We start from the raw sequence: 15646 nt of genomic DNA, 5'->3' as shown, positions 1-15646 counted from the left end.
TTCCAGTGGAACAAATTAAATGCACATTAATAAACATTAAATTATTGTTTGTTTGTTTTTAAGCATGTAGATACAACGTGGGTGATATTTAGCCATCCCAAATTGTACGTTTTCATCGGACACGGCACATATGAATAATTAAGTAGATCGATTTGCATGCTGTGTTTTCTTCGCTGGTGTTTGGATGACTTGCGTGACAGACCACGCCCACTCTGATGCGTTCTTCCTGAGCAGAAGCACGTGATTAGGCGTGTTTACCTATGGTACAATGTAGCGTCTGTGAGACTATCAACCTCAGCCGAATAATCAATTATACGGTCACATTTGGGATCAGAAGCGGTTATTGGATTTTCATCAGGGCCTTCGCTGATTAGTAAATGCTCGATGCATCTGAGGAAGGGGAAGTCGTGTGTGTAGTCTGAGGTCGAGCGAGCCAGCCAAGCAGACAGACGAGGGGAAAGGTAACACAAGATTGACATATTGCGCATCTTTAGACATAAAATCATATTAAACCGTTGTATTCGTATTGCAGTCGTCTTGACCGCATAACAGCTAACGCTGGTGTGATGCAAACGCTGTCATAGTAGTTTGATGGGTCGCCGTGGCTTTGAGGAAGTTGACATTGAACGTGACTGTGGATACTAATGACTGTTGAAGTGACCTACGATGCTAGTACAATAAGACTGGAACAGACATTATTATGTGTCAGTATCTCGAAACGTTGTGTTTTCAATGCATATTACATGATCTGAGCTTTTTCTGTGTCATATTGCCTAATCACGTGGAACGCTGGGTCGGGCTGTGTCTCAAAACCTATTGAGCTGCCTACCTAGACCGCATTTTTAGGTATCATAGGTGCACTTGCATTATATGATACCCCACACCGATGGCTAGGCTTAAACACTGTGTAGTTTAGATATATTTTCTATGACTGGTACTGATATTTACAACACGTTGTTTTATATTTTAGATTTTTGACAATGATAATTAAATAATCTTTAGAATGCAACATGTAAATATGCAATGCATACTGCAATAACATTGATTATAACACTAAAAATACTAACAAATCATAAAGTTGTTGAATAAGTTATGGATGTCCAAAAGAGAACATATTTAAAGAAAAATGTGCCCTTTATTGGTAGGCCTGATATTACGAAATTTGAATAATAGTGGTCTAACTGATAATTGGTTCTGATTATCTCTAACATTGTTGGTTTATATCTGTAGAGTGGGCTCTTTTGAGGGATACTGGACCACCAGATGAATTCCTAAATCTTTGCTGCTAGCCTCATTATGGGCGTTATAGAGGAGACCGATGTAGAGCGTGAGTAACACACTTATCCACTTTGCCCACTATATACTTCATGCCAAAGAATCTAATGTCCACACACCTACACATAAGCAACTGTAAGCATGATCTTGTGACACTGAATGTGTAGCCTAGAGTTATAATATCATGTATGTTTTTCGTGTTAAACATTGAGTTGATTTTTTTATTTCCAGTGTCTCAATGTATAAAGCAACACTGGTTACTTGTAGTGCTTTTGGCTGCTGACTGAAACAGGCTATCTAAACATAGAGGTTAAGGCAGGGTGATGTAGTTGAAAATATATCTCTTTTTTTTCATTTGTATTAAAATTTTGTATTTGTGTTAAAAAGTTGTGTCGTGGAGGCTTTGGTCACGTTTAGTGTGAGAATCCAACTCTTTAACACTGTAAATAAGTCAGAATGCATGAAATAGCATAGACCTCCCCATTAAAATATAATTTATTCTTGTGATGGCAAAGCTGAATTTTCAGCAGCCATAACTCCAGTCAAATGTCATATGACCCTTCAGAAATCATTTAAATATGCTGATTTCTTATCATTCTGAAATTTTAAAAGCAGTTATTTTGCTTAATATACTGTGATACATTTTTTTCAAGGTTCTTTATTGGATAGAAAGCTTAGAAGAACAGCACTTATTTTAAATTGAAATCTTTTGTAAAATAAATGTTTTTACTGTCACTTTTGACCAATTTAGTGCATCCCTGCTAAAAAACATTTTAATGTCTTTTAAAACAAAGAAACTTTGTTTTAGGAAAAAATGTTACTAACTCCAAATTTTTCATTGTTAGTGTATTTAATGATTATTCATCCATTTTCGCCCATATCTGTACCTGTATATGTCTTTATTAATGTTGCTTGTTGATGCCAAAGGGGATATTTAGGTGCAAAACAAAAGCACCTGTTTTTCATTTAAAATGGACTCCCACATGAATCTAGTCACACTGAACAGAGTCATGACTCTCTCTTATCCCATTAGTGTCTTTCAACACTATTCTTTAGGTTGGATTTGAAGCTAATTGCCCAATGAGTATGTTTAGGCAACTCGTTTACTGCGCTGTAGGTAGATTAGAATAATCTAATCAGATGGGAATGTATGTGAAGATTAAGTGTGGTTAAAATGTCCAGATGTTGCAAAGTCTGTCTTAAGATATTCTGCATTGCAGATCTTCCCTGTTACGCTGTACTCTCTGTAATGTGAGTTTAGGAGCAGGAGCGAGTCATATGATCATGATTAATTGGTCACCCACTCACTAAAGAGATGTTTTCGAGTAGACAAGAAACAGCAGTTCCTGGTGTTGAAAGAATATGTTCTATCTGGATTTACCACATAGTCTGATATATAGTATTACCAATAAAAATATTTAAGATTAATCTGTCCTTTGAGATACAAACACAGTGGCAAAACAATGCAAAAGATGTACTTGTAAACAGTGCTGTCCAAAAGTTTGAGGTCAGTAAGATTTTTTTTTTTTAAAGGTATTATTCAGCAGGGATGCAAAAGTGAATTTTCAGTAAAGACATTTAAAACGTTACAAAAGATTCCTGTTTGACAAAAAAGCTGTTCTTTTCAACTTTCTAATCAACTAAGCATCCTGAAAAAAATTATCAATTTCAACAAAAATATCAGGCAGCACAATAGTTTTCAACACGGATAATAAGAAATATTTCTTAAGCAAATCAGAATGTTTTCTGAAGAATCATGTGACATTGAAGGAATTTATGACTGGTGAAAATTCAGCTTCGCCAGCACAGGGATAAATTACATTTAACATAGAAAATATGTACCAATATACATATTTTAGCAATTCATACCTATCTCCATAACGTTCTGTGCACAAATTCATGTGTTTGTTTTATCCAATCAGAGGTGACCCTGGCTCTTTTGGATGCTGCCAACGACAGGGATCCAGTGGTGCAGGAACAGGTCAGGAAGTCCATCTTGACACTTGGCAACCAGCAGCCTGATAAAGTCCTGTCCATGTGCCAGGACTACCTGCTCAAACATCCCAAGGTCAGTCAAAGAGTTTCCATCAGGATATACTACCATTCAAAAGTTTGGTGTGAGTAAATGTTTTTATTTGAAGAAATGAATAAGTTTACTCAGAAAGGATGCATTAAATTGTAGTACATGTTCATGAGTTTACTTGCAAGTCATCTTTGTCCTGTGTAGCTGGTGGTCGGGCACAGAGTGTTGATCTTGCAAACCATTGAATTGGTGGTGAAGAGCAGGATTGATGACATCAGTTACCCCAAAATCAAGAGTGTCATACAGCTAGCATCAGATGAGATGACTAAATCGAAGGTGAGACAGCTGACTTACACTTAGGGCTGGGCGATGTATCGCATGCAATTGTCACGCGCATTTCGTCAGTAAAGCCGGTTCCCTGATTAGCGCTAAATCGCCATCACCTGCTTTCAAATGGAGCGGCATTTAATATACAGAGCCGTAGATCACTGAAAAGCTACGCAATGTCGCGTTCATTATCGCAGATGAATCGCCTTCGATAATGAACGCGATATTGCGTAGCTTTTCAGTGATCTACGGCTCTGTATATTAAATGCCGCTCCATTTGAAAGCAGGTGATGGCGATTTAGCGGTAATCAGGTAACTGGTTTTACTGATGAAATGCGCGTGACAATTGCATGCGATATATCGCCCAGCCCTACTTACACTACTGTCCTAAAGTTTGGGGTCAGTAAGATACTAATACTTCATATTTCTGAAGGATCATGTAACTCTTTGCCATCACAGGAATACATGACATTTTAAATATACAGTAAAATAGAATACTTTTTATTAAATTGTAATAATATTTCACAGTTTTACTGTTGGTGAGTGTTTGAGACTTCTTTAAAAAACATGAAAAAGTCTTACCGACCCCAAATATTTAAACAGTTACATTAAAACTATAAAAAAATCTGTTTGAAATCTCTTGCTTTTAAATGACATTTTGGAAAATATTTATGTGACAGTTCAATCATAAATCTGGAAAAGTTTAGTAACACAAAGGATTACTTTTATTAGTTACTTATGTATCATTTGTGTATTTAACATACAACACAAATTATAGAATGAGGATTTTTATATTTAAACATATAAAACAAATTGTCCTCTTCTGTATAGGAGGTTGTCCCGGAATGGCAGCAAGCAGCCAGTAATATTCTGGTTGCTGTGGGAAACAAATATATTAATGACATCATGGAGGAGATACTCAGCAAGTTCCAGCCTGGAGTTTTGCCTCACTTTTTTGTGGTCCAAACACTAGCCAATCTCTCGGACTCAAATGGTAACGTATCAGAACTCCTAAAATTAGTTATTTCTGTTCTGTATCCTTACAATTTTATTTAATGTTTGGACATAGAAAAATGAAATGGAAGTTACAGTATGACCTGCAACCTTTTATGTTAGATTTGCATTTGACTTTTGATCATGACAGTTGTTTCTGTTCCTCAATTCGCCAAACTTAGTTTAAACTTATTGTTTATAGCATTATATGAGCGTTTACATTTTTATTTTCACTTGCTATAAACTTTGTTTTAACATTCCAGGTTTCAGTGGGATCAACACCACTGTTTCCCAAACTATTTTGTACCTTTGTAGCTACTTTAGCAAGGCTCATTTTTCCTTTTGAGTCAGTTTACCACATACAGCTTAAACTGTCCTTAGGCCTTTTTTTTTTTTTAAAGGGAAATAACATTAATAATAAAATAAAAGGACTTTGTTTAGGTCTTGGGTGGTTAAGTTTTTGACCTGTTTTGATATTTTGACCTCTGCCCACAGTGTATGGTATGGTTCCTTTTCTCAATGCTATAATGGGGACCATGTTGCCTATGCTGGGCATGACCAAACAGGACAACATGAAATGGGTCTTCTCTTCTGGTAAGCTCAGTTACAGGTCTGCATAAGTGTTATGCCTGTTATAAGCCTCCATTTATTCAATCAAAAAAAGTAATGTGTTTTCAAATGTTATTTATATATAACATATACTATATTTAATATATAAACACTGAAATATATTTTAATTAATATATATTTTTTGATTCTTTAAAGCTTAGGATGTTAAAAAAATAGCATTTATTTGAAATAATCTGTTTTTGCAGCAATGTATTTATCTTCACTTCATCCAAAAAAGTATAAATTGTCTTTTACTTGTATGAAATGCTTTGATTACTGTTAAATTTGTGTAGTGATTCACTTCTTCTCTCTTAACGTTTGCTCTCAGCTCTCTGCCGCTTCAGTGAGAGCATTCTAGAATACCTGGCCAACCTGGACAAGGCTCCGGACCCCACTGTACGTAAAGACACCTTCTCTAGTGAGATATACTCAGCCTACGACGTCCTGTTCAACAGCTGGATCCAGAGCAGAGAGTCCAAGGTACACTCAATGAGACGGAGCGCACAGCCAATCACAGCTAACTCACTTTGAGACTAAAGAGGGACATGAATGTGTGCCAACTGGGTTCAATTCAGTTTACTTTGGAATTGAAGCAGGAAAAAACATGTGAGATTGTTATCTAAATCCACTACTTTCAGAGAGGTGGATTTCTTTGATTTACTTTAATTGAACTACTTCCTGGTCAATGATCATTTAAGATTAAAAAATAACTTTTTCAGATTTTCTTGTTTGGTTGTCTTGTTTGGTTGGTTTGATTGTCTGGTTTGGTTATTATCTGTTTCAGTGTTTGTGTTCATTTGCTCTAGTGTGAGCGTGGATTCAAGTATGTGTTGCAATTGCTCTTGTTTGTCATTCTGCAGTTGCGTCTGACTGTTGCAGAGGCTCTTGGGTCAATGAGTCACCTGATGGCACATGATAAACTGGAAGAACAGCTTCCCAAACTCCTTCTCACTATACTGGGCCTCTATAAGAAGAATTCAGAACACTACATCATCACCAAGGTAAAGCCCTCCTCAACAATTTCCCTATTACGGGAAATGTTTGGTGGAAGTTAATGGGTCAACCAGTTATTCAATCCAATCTGCAATATGTTTTACACTCTTGTTTCCACATTGGTTTTGATGAAGATATGTATTTGTATAATTTTTTGTGTATTATTTAAGCAGTCTGCTGTGACTTTGACTGAATTAGATCAGATTTTAGGACCAATCTATGAGAAAATCCAGAACTCTGTACTGCCTAATATAGTCTTAATTCTGTTTGTTCAGAGCTTATGTCAGGTCCTGGAGGCCTCTGTGAATATGGGCAGCAGAGTGCTGGAGACACAGATTGATGTTCTGTTACTCGCTCTGCACCAGCAGGTCAGTGTCTCTCTCGCTTGTTCTTTATGTGCACCACTTTTCATATTCATAAGTCATGATGACAAATGCATTTTACAGACTTCTTCTAAATCTCTTGCACAACTTCTTGTAATTGTGTTCTCATTTTGGTGGAACAGGTTTTAAGTTGCCTAACCACAGTGTTACATAGAGAACAGCCTAGGGCCATTTAGCGGTTTACCATTATAGGAATTGTTCACAGATGTTCACCTCTATGGCTTAAGAATTTGTTTTGATTTAATTAGGGTAATATTTTGAATCCTATTAGAATAGTTGTTTATTGACTAATGTTTATTTCAAACCATTTATTTTGCAGTTTGATACATTTTTATTACAATTATTTAATTCCTTTTTAAATTAACAGCTTCTTGCAGTTTAATTCATTTTGGTCATTTTCATTTAGATTATTTATCAAATCAAAACTTTATTAAGGAGACACTCGGTCCAACAAAGACACAACAATAGCAACATACAAATACACACACAAGGACAAAATCCACAATATCACATATTTACCAGTGTACTAAAATGCCAATGATTCCACATATTTGAAAAAAGCCTGACTGAACTTAGTGCCAAGTTCGTCAGTGTTAAAATTATACTGTTTGTAGATTCTGATAACCTTCACATACACCTGTACATGAGATTACGCAACACAGCTGTGCAGGTTGGCACACGAGCACTGACAAACATTTGGCTTGCACTGCTCCGTCGTGGCACCTTAAGTAGCAATCACGTACCATCATTATAAGCTACATTAAGTCTCTGCATTCTGCTCTTTCTATAATGCCGCCACAAATGACCAGTATACATAGGGGTACAGAATGCTTTCAAAAGTTTAGTCTTCACAGATCCTGAGCACATGCCAAATTTGTGAATCAACATATTGGCCTGAGCATACAGCGCACAACACTGTCTGTAAATATCCCTATCATCAGACAGGTCATCTGTTATATAACGCCCTAATTATTTAACCTCATTACATACTTTAAGGACATTCCCAGATAGAGAGAAGTCAGGAAATGTCAGTTTCCTGTCCTCCCTACTCCTAACAATCATAATGTTAGTCTTTATGACATTATATTTAATATCAAAATCTGAACCATATCGAGAACAAATCCCCAGTAACTGTTGAAGACCAGCATTATATGGACAGAAAATCACCAAACCATCTGCATACATCAAATGGTTAATACTAGTAAAAAGGGAGACAAAGTAAAAAGGGAGACAAAATGCTTCCCTGTCTGACTCCATTACATACACTGAATGGAGCAGACACACAATTACCCCATTTTACATACATCAATTGATGAGCATACCAAAAAAAACTAAATTCTCACAAAAAATTTGGGAACTCCTCTATTGTATAATTCATAAATATTTTTTCATCATTTACACGATCAAAGGCTTTAGAAGCATCAATAAAACACATAAAAATTGTGAAATTATGCCTGTTATAAAAATCAAAAATCTCCTTTAGAGTGAAAATACACACATCAGTGCCATGTTTCGGTTTAAAACCAAACTGGTTATCAGAAGTCAGGACAAAATGTTCCATCTTATTCAATAAAATCCTTTAAATAACCTTGGATAAAATACTGGCCAAAGCTAAATGTTCAGCAGATATCTTATCCATACTACATGCCTTATTATTTTTTAGCATCATAACTGCATCATAAAATTCTTGTGGAGAGACATTCACAACTTCCTCATTATCAATGTTACCTACTACAAAAGAGTTACCCTTAACACAATTAAACAGCTCATAGTAATGCTTTTGCCACATTTGAGTAATCTCTTCTGACCCACTTATATTTGTTGGTAAAGATGTTTTACAATTGTTCATTCGCTTTATTTCTTTCCAAAAATCATTTTGATTATTATTTTGCAGTTTCTTTGCAAGAGAGTCAGATCTCATTATATTTTCATTCCTCTTGATGAAACGTAGTGCATACTTAAATTTGCATTTGTTTGTTTCTTATGCTAAAACAAAGGACCATGTTTATGTCTGCCTGACTCAACCCAAGCTTTAAAAGCCTTTCTAGCCTCAGCATGAAACTCTTCGTATTCATTACGTATTCATTCCAACCTGGCTTAGAGTTATACATCTAAGTCTTACACAAAGATCTGCCTGAGGTAAGAAGAGATTCCACAATGTTATCATGAAAGAAACATACCTCAATACCATGTTGCAGGTTCTTACAATTAATATCACAGCATATAGCCACGTCTTTAGGTAAATCTGTATTTCTCAACAACGTGTCAGACTGAAAACAATATAGTTTAAGTTCCTCCTCAGTCAAATTAGACCTATCCAATTTCTCTACCTGCATGTTGTTACTCATAGACAAAAGTGTAGGTAAATTGCCCAGATTTATAGACATAGAAAAAGGCACATGATCAGTAGTGGCAAACTCATAATTAATTCTCATGGACTCTAAAGAATCATGTGCATCAGTTGTGCAGATGCAATGATCAATCCATGAGGTTTTATGCCATGCATCACTGATATACATGTAACTTTTAACAGGTAAACGTTTAATTTTATTTATGTTATTACTTTTTTTTCCTTTGAAAAAGACTACTGTCAGTTACTAAAACAAAAAAAGCATATACAATAAATCATATTAAATAAACTCAAATTATTTTGAGTTGACACTGTTTTAAGGTACTCATTGTCATTAGATTTATACTTATTTTTCCTTCCAGGTATGCTCACCTGTGGACTTCAGCAACCCTCCAACTGTGAAAAATCACAACGAGGTCCTGCGATGCTTCACTATCCTTGGTGGGTCTTGGTTAAACCTTTTATTTACTTATTTTTGAAGGTGCATGCAAATGTAATCATCTGATTGAAATCTGTTTTTTGGACTAGTCATGTGGACATGAACCCAAGCAAAGGTTGCATTCTCAGTCAGCTGACTGCTGAAGCAGTATCCCTGTCATGTGCTAATGGAGTCTGTGCTGAGGTTAAGTTAAAGTGTCAGACCAGCAGACTTCTCCAATCAGTGTGATAATATCCTAGAGTTGTGTGCTTGGTGCTGATTTGAGGTGACACACACCAGCTGGATTGCTCTCCTCTCGCTTTTGTGTTTTATCAAGCAGATGCAAGGAGTCCAGGAGTTGTTTTCAGTGTGTGCATGTCAGTCATGATGTTTTAATCTTGAGATAAAGATTTGCTGTTAGTTCTAAACCTGTACTAATGCATAAAAAAATAGATATATAAATTAGAACAATGACTCCTTAAATTTAATATATATTTTTTTTTAATTTGTTCATTTTATTTATTTATTTTTAAAATTACCCAGGTTTTTAACCAATTAATGTTCAACTTAAAACCTTTGACTAATGTATGCATTAATACACAGATTTCGGTGGTTCACAGAACACTGTCAAAGCCTTTAACTGAGGGTAAACTTGACAAATTGCATTCATTTTAAGTTCTGTATCTGACTGTTTTTGCCCCCAGCCAACACGTTCCCGGACCGTCTGATGGTGTTTGTCCTCCAGAGGTTGGAGAACAGTAACGAAAGGAACAGAATGGGCTCACTGGCTGTTCTCAGACACCTCATCAACTCATCCAGTGAGTTTTAAATATGTAATCAAATACATCAGTGATTTCTTCCTCAGCCAGACGCTCATATCCAGATTGTCATACCTGGCTACAAAAGGATCAAAATCTCTATTTTTAAAACTCTGCTCTGTCTGTTAGCCTCCATTATGGAAACCAAGAAGCTCCTAATTCTAGCCAGCATCAGGCAACCTCTGGCTGATCACAGCAATAAGGTACATAAATACAGTATATCCTCTCAATGTGATAAGTGACAAAATATGTGTGTTTCATCAACTTTGGGCGCTCTTTGTCCTGCGGACCTTTACAAAATACATTTGTCATAATATCACTAGTATATTTAATTTGTCTACTAAAATGCCCAACAGTGAGTGAATGTAGATGCATCGTAGGAGGATTTGACATTGGCTGTGCTTCCATCCAAAGTTGCAAATTTAACTTATGCACTCAAATACAATATTGGATAGAATATTTGCGATTAAAAACGATTTCCATCTCATGAGTTCAAAAGAACAAAATCATCACTTTCTGGGTAACTGCTGGAAAGTATCAATAGTATAAATGAAAGATGCTGCAACAGGGGAAGCTTGTGGCTCTTTTTTCCTACATAATAAATGATGTGTGCCATACAAAACACAATAACAAACACTGTTCCAGTGCCTGATATATGGGAATGCAATTGTGTGAGACAATTATGGAAGGTGATTACTAAATAATTATGATGATGAAAAAATATGTGGATGGAAACATAGCTATTAACATTAACATTTATTTTGCAGTGTCATTGTCACCATATTTCAAGTTATGTATTTTGTTTAATAGAATAATTTGGTGTAAATAATTACAATTAAATTATATTTTCACTCTTTCTCAAGCGTGTCCTTCACAGACACCTTGGTAATCAAGTACACTAATATCTTGGTTTGTCATTTGTTGTTGGACAGTTTGGACAATTGCTTTAGACATTAGACCAGTGGTTCTCTGTTCATAGTTTTCAGTCACGTGACTGGCTCGAAGACCTGGCGGGCAAAACATCCTTAGAGCTGCAGCACAAGCCTGTCAATTTTCTATCTGTTCCAAAATATCCCAAAATATTTAGATCAACTCTCAAAAGAATAAAACAAAGATAGTTGAACAAAATGCAAGTTTTGCCCATTAGCAATCCATATAAAGCACCTGCACAATGTTTCAATCACAAAAACAGCAGGACATTCTAAAACGTTTAATGTGAAAACACTTAAAGTGCCTTTAAAACAGTGATATTAAAAGATCAAATTCAGTACACACCTTATTGATGATGTGTGCTTTATACAGGCAAGCAAATGAGCCTGGAATATGAATGCAGTGCACTAAATGGTTAAGTGTTTTCTTTATAATGGTTTTCTTTGGTAAACATTTAATATTAAACTTTGCGCATTGCATTTATATTCTCGGTTATATGCTTGCCTGTACAAAGAATGCATCATCAATAAGGTGTATACTGAATTTTGCCTTTAAAGGGGTCATATGATGCGATTTAAAATTTCCTTTTCTCTTTGGAGTATTACAAGCTCTTGGTGAAAGAAGAAGTAACATAAAGTTGCAAAGACTAAAGTCTCAAATCCAAAGAGATATTCTTTATAAAAGTTGAGACTCGTCCACGCCCCCCTGAAACAGCTCGTTCTAACATGCCCCCACATATCTACATCAGTATGTGGGAAGATTTGCATAACGCCTCCCAGATGTTCACGCAAAGAAAGAAGGCATACCTTTTATTCTCGTTGTAGTATTGTTGTTGCCGCCGCCGCCATGTAGTATAGATGCTGTGTGTTTCACTGTGAAAGCAAAACTACTTTGTTTGATCTCACTCTAGACATAATATACCTCTGTAAATAAATACAATTTACATTCACGTCTCGCACACTTTAATGCCCTTTGAATGGAACATATGCTCCCTTCGAACTGGAATCATGGCGGAATATCCTGTGATGTCCACTTTGAGATGCATACAAAATGTGCAGAGCGGTGGTACACGAGGAGTGGAATTGAGAACCAATGCATTAGACAATTAAACAACTGTGGTACTTTTTGTAAAAAATCTTTATTTTTTTCACACAATAAATATTTGTTTTCAGTCTTTGTTGACTATTTTATCATTTAAAAAATAGTTTATGGTGAAAATCAGATAAGGGTAAAGGGGTAAAAAATAGTTTTTATGTGTTTCATGTTTTTAAAAGTTTAAATGTGACTATAAACCATATAAAGTATCCATATAGTTATATAAATATATGTGATCTATTTTCTTTCATGTGGGATAAATGTGCTGAAATATATGTGCTCAGAAATGTTTTAATGATAGTGTTTGCCTGTGCAGGTGAAGAAGAGAGTGGTGCAGGTGATCAGTGCTATGGCTCATCATGGTTACCTAGAGATAGAGGGAGGAGACCTACTTGTCCGTTTCATCATCCAGCACTGTGCTCTACCAGACACTTACCACGTACAAACAAGCTTTACTGACTAACACTTCTCTTACTGCAGATCAGCAGTGTCACATGACTGTAGATCATATTTAAACTTCTCTTTGAGTTACAAATCTCCTTGATTTCCATGCATTGAATTGCAAAATTGTCTGTAATTGATTTGTTTGAGATCTATGTAGCAAGTTTTTTTAATTTAGTTGATAGCCCATGCTGTTTGTGTTGTATGTGAGTTCATTAGTTTTTTTTTTATTTTTTACATTAGCTATGGTGATTCCCTTCTGTTTGTTAGCTTTGAACTGTTATAAGCCATAGTTTTGCTAGGTTGTGTGATCCAGTATAGCTAATAAATTATTATTCACACAGCGAGGACAGCGACCTCCAGACCCAGAGGAAGTGAGCAACGAGGCTCTGCGTAGCATGTGTGATAACACATTGCACCTTTTCACTACCACAGTGGGTCGCCTGACAGATGTGAGTATATAGACGAGTACAAACAAGTGTACAGCTTCCTCATCTTGACACTTGAAGTCACGGTTCTTCTTTCAAAATGTGCTGTCCTCACCTCTGTTTTGCTTTATTCTGTTACTGTTGTGCAGCATTATGATTGACCGTGTTTGCATGTCATTTGTCATTTTATGCCCTTATAAGCGAGCTTGGTAAATGTCATAAAGCTGTTATATCTTAACTGTCAATCTTAACGCTGCTGATCAATCTTTGATCTAATTTTCAGTATTGGTGGGGGCCAAATGTAATAATTTAAAATCAACCATTTGAAAACCATTATTGATCACTCATTATTCTAAATACCCTTTAGAAAATTTGCCATGGTTTTATTACATATAAAATCAAGAAATAATGGTTATTGCATTGTTTTCCTACACTAACCTTAGTTTAACCATGGTATTTTAAATAATAAATCCACCAAAAAACCATGGTTTCCACACTTTTACTATAATAAAACCATGGTTAATTTTCATAAGGGGATTAGGGAGAACATCAGTGTCTATGGTGGCGACAGTCCTGCTGCCACAAAATCAGACACCTGCACATCTGCAATGCGTCTTATCCTGAAGACAACTCAATGAAACGCTTACATAGTGAGAGATGGTCTTTGCAGTCATTCAGCACAGTCCATCATCTTCACAGCCAAAGTCAGCAGCCCGGCCCGGCACTGCCGCTTGTAAGAAAGAGTGTCTAGAGAAATATTAGATCCTTTTTTCCTGTGAGCTTCCCAACATCAACAGAAGTCTGTTGACAGGAATCAGCAGACAGACGAAGACCGTTTATGTGCCGATGAGACTGTCTCCATTCCTTCCTCCAAAACGAATGATAACCAGGAAAATGTCAGGAAAAAATATACAGCCAGACTATTTTTAGATTTTTGTTGTTAACGTTGTTTTAAAGCACAGAGTTTAGACTTTTATGAGATTTATTGCGAGTATGGATTTATGTTTCGTTGGATTTATCAGGGTAGACACTGATTTGTTTTCCTTGAGGTCTTCCTTTGTTTTATGTATATATAAACTTTATGTATATATCACTTTAATGGCATAGAAAAGGACCTATACATTGCCATTAAAGTAAAGTTACTGAATTTAACATAGGAGCCTGATAAAGATGCTAATTTTAGAAGAAAATTTCAGACGGCACTTTTGCATCTGGACTCTTATACATACACACACACAAACACACGCATACATAATTATACATATTTATATAGACAAATATTTATAAATAAATAACGTATGACCTCAAGGAAAATGTCCACTGTAAAAAGGCATCATAATTTTAACAGTAAAAGACTAAAAATTCAACAGCAAAAAAACTGTATTAGTTAACAGTAACTCCCCTTACTATGTACAGTGAAAATTTTATAAAACGGTAATAGAAATTTAATGTAAATTTACAGTAAAATACTGTTAAATTTACAGTTTTTTGAATAAGAAAAGTCATTATATAATTTAAAAATAATAAAAAACGTAAATTGACATTCCCAGAATTCCCTGTGTAACACTTCACATTTGGTGGTTTTTCATTGAAATAAGTGGACTATTTCCTTTTTTTTATTATCTGTTATGTACATTAGGGTTTTATGTTACATTTTACATTCCTTATGTTTATTGCATTAGAGTTTAATGTAATAATTGTAGCCCTGATGGGAGGTATTAACCTTAATTGACCAAAACTACCTTTGGTTTACTTCATATAATTATTACATCTGAAATGATGTTATTTCTTGTGTAGGTTCTGTGGCCTATGCTGCTTTGCTACCTGACCCCAAATCAGTACGCCAGCGCCACTACCCCCTTGTGCAAGAGTTTAATCCTGCTGGCCAATAAGAAACGAGCAGCCCAAGAAGCCAGCTTCATCATCGACTTCAGTGCACAAGGTGTGGACACGCACACATACGGTCATGATGTCACTGATGAGCCTAGTCCCAGACTAAGAGCTTTTCCACTGTCTGACCTAAAGACACCTTGGAATCACACGTTCAGTCTTCTTGGCAGTGTGGCAAATGCAGCAGCAGTTCTTAAACCTTTTTTTTCCATTGTTGGCCTGAAACTAAATGGCACTTGCAGATGTTTTGTTTTTATTGCAAGTCGTTTGCTTTGCCTGTTGAGTCTGTTTCTAATTAGTTAAATGAAAAGTGGTATTTATCAACTGAATAAAGTGTTTGGGGCAGAGGGTAATTGTTTCTTATGCTGACAGTGATTAAATTGAACTCTAGTAGGACAAATAAGTCCCAGGTTCAGTGATTATTTATTCGTTAATTGTAATGCTTTTGGATCATGTGCTTCACTAATGGGTTACTACCCTTGTCTGCCCTCCCCCTCTCTCTGTCTTACTCTGTTTCTTCCTTCTTCCCACAGGCTCTAGTCTTCCCTCACAATATATCCTGATGATAAGGCTCTTGGTAAGTGTTGCATTCCTAGTGATTTTTTAATTAGATTGTTAATTAGAGGAGTTTTTAGCCGGGCAATGAGGTAAACAGTCATTTTATTTTATTATT

At 35.8% G+C, this 15646-nt stretch overlaps 1 protein-coding gene across 2 annotated transcripts in view; it reads left to right on the top strand.

Moving 5' to 3' along the window:
* Nucleotides 1–220: 220 nt before the first annotated feature.
* Nucleotides 221–15646, top strand: part of LOC109104841 (maestro heat-like repeat-containing protein family member 1) — a 29912-nt gene continuing 14486 nt past the window's right edge. For both annotated transcript variants that reach the window (XM_042772727.1, XM_042772726.1), the window contains exons 1-16: nucleotides 221–461; nucleotides 1231–1327; nucleotides 3198–3343; nucleotides 3503–3634; nucleotides 4457–4619; nucleotides 5114–5212; nucleotides 5556–5707; nucleotides 6088–6228; nucleotides 6496–6588; nucleotides 9316–9394; nucleotides 10076–10189; nucleotides 10319–10392; nucleotides 12531–12653; nucleotides 13000–13107; nucleotides 14881–15025; nucleotides 15507–15550. In XM_042772727.1, the coding sequence (XP_042628661.1) occupies nucleotides 1297–1327; nucleotides 3198–3343; nucleotides 3503–3634; nucleotides 4457–4619; nucleotides 5114–5212; nucleotides 5556–5707; nucleotides 6088–6228; nucleotides 6496–6588; nucleotides 9316–9394; nucleotides 10076–10189; nucleotides 10319–10392; nucleotides 12531–12653; nucleotides 13000–13107; nucleotides 14881–15025; nucleotides 15507–15550 (1644 nt within the window). In that variant the 5' untranslated portion in view covers nucleotides 221–461; nucleotides 1231–1296. The remainder of the gene's footprint in view (nucleotides 462–1230; nucleotides 1328–3197; nucleotides 3344–3502; nucleotides 3635–4456; nucleotides 4620–5113; nucleotides 5213–5555; nucleotides 5708–6087; nucleotides 6229–6495; nucleotides 6589–9315; nucleotides 9395–10075; nucleotides 10190–10318; nucleotides 10393–12530; nucleotides 12654–12999; nucleotides 13108–14880; nucleotides 15026–15506; nucleotides 15551–15646) is intronic.

This window comes from Cyprinus carpio, chromosome A16 (assembly GCF_018340385.1).
Source record: "Cyprinus carpio isolate SPL01 chromosome A16, ASM1834038v1, whole genome shotgun sequence".
Lineage (NCBI taxonomy): Eukaryota > Metazoa > Chordata > Actinopteri > Cypriniformes > Cyprinidae > Cyprinus > Cyprinus carpio.
The sequence above is the reverse complement of the archived record's forward strand: the minus strand, read 5'-3'. Positions and strand labels throughout refer to the sequence as shown.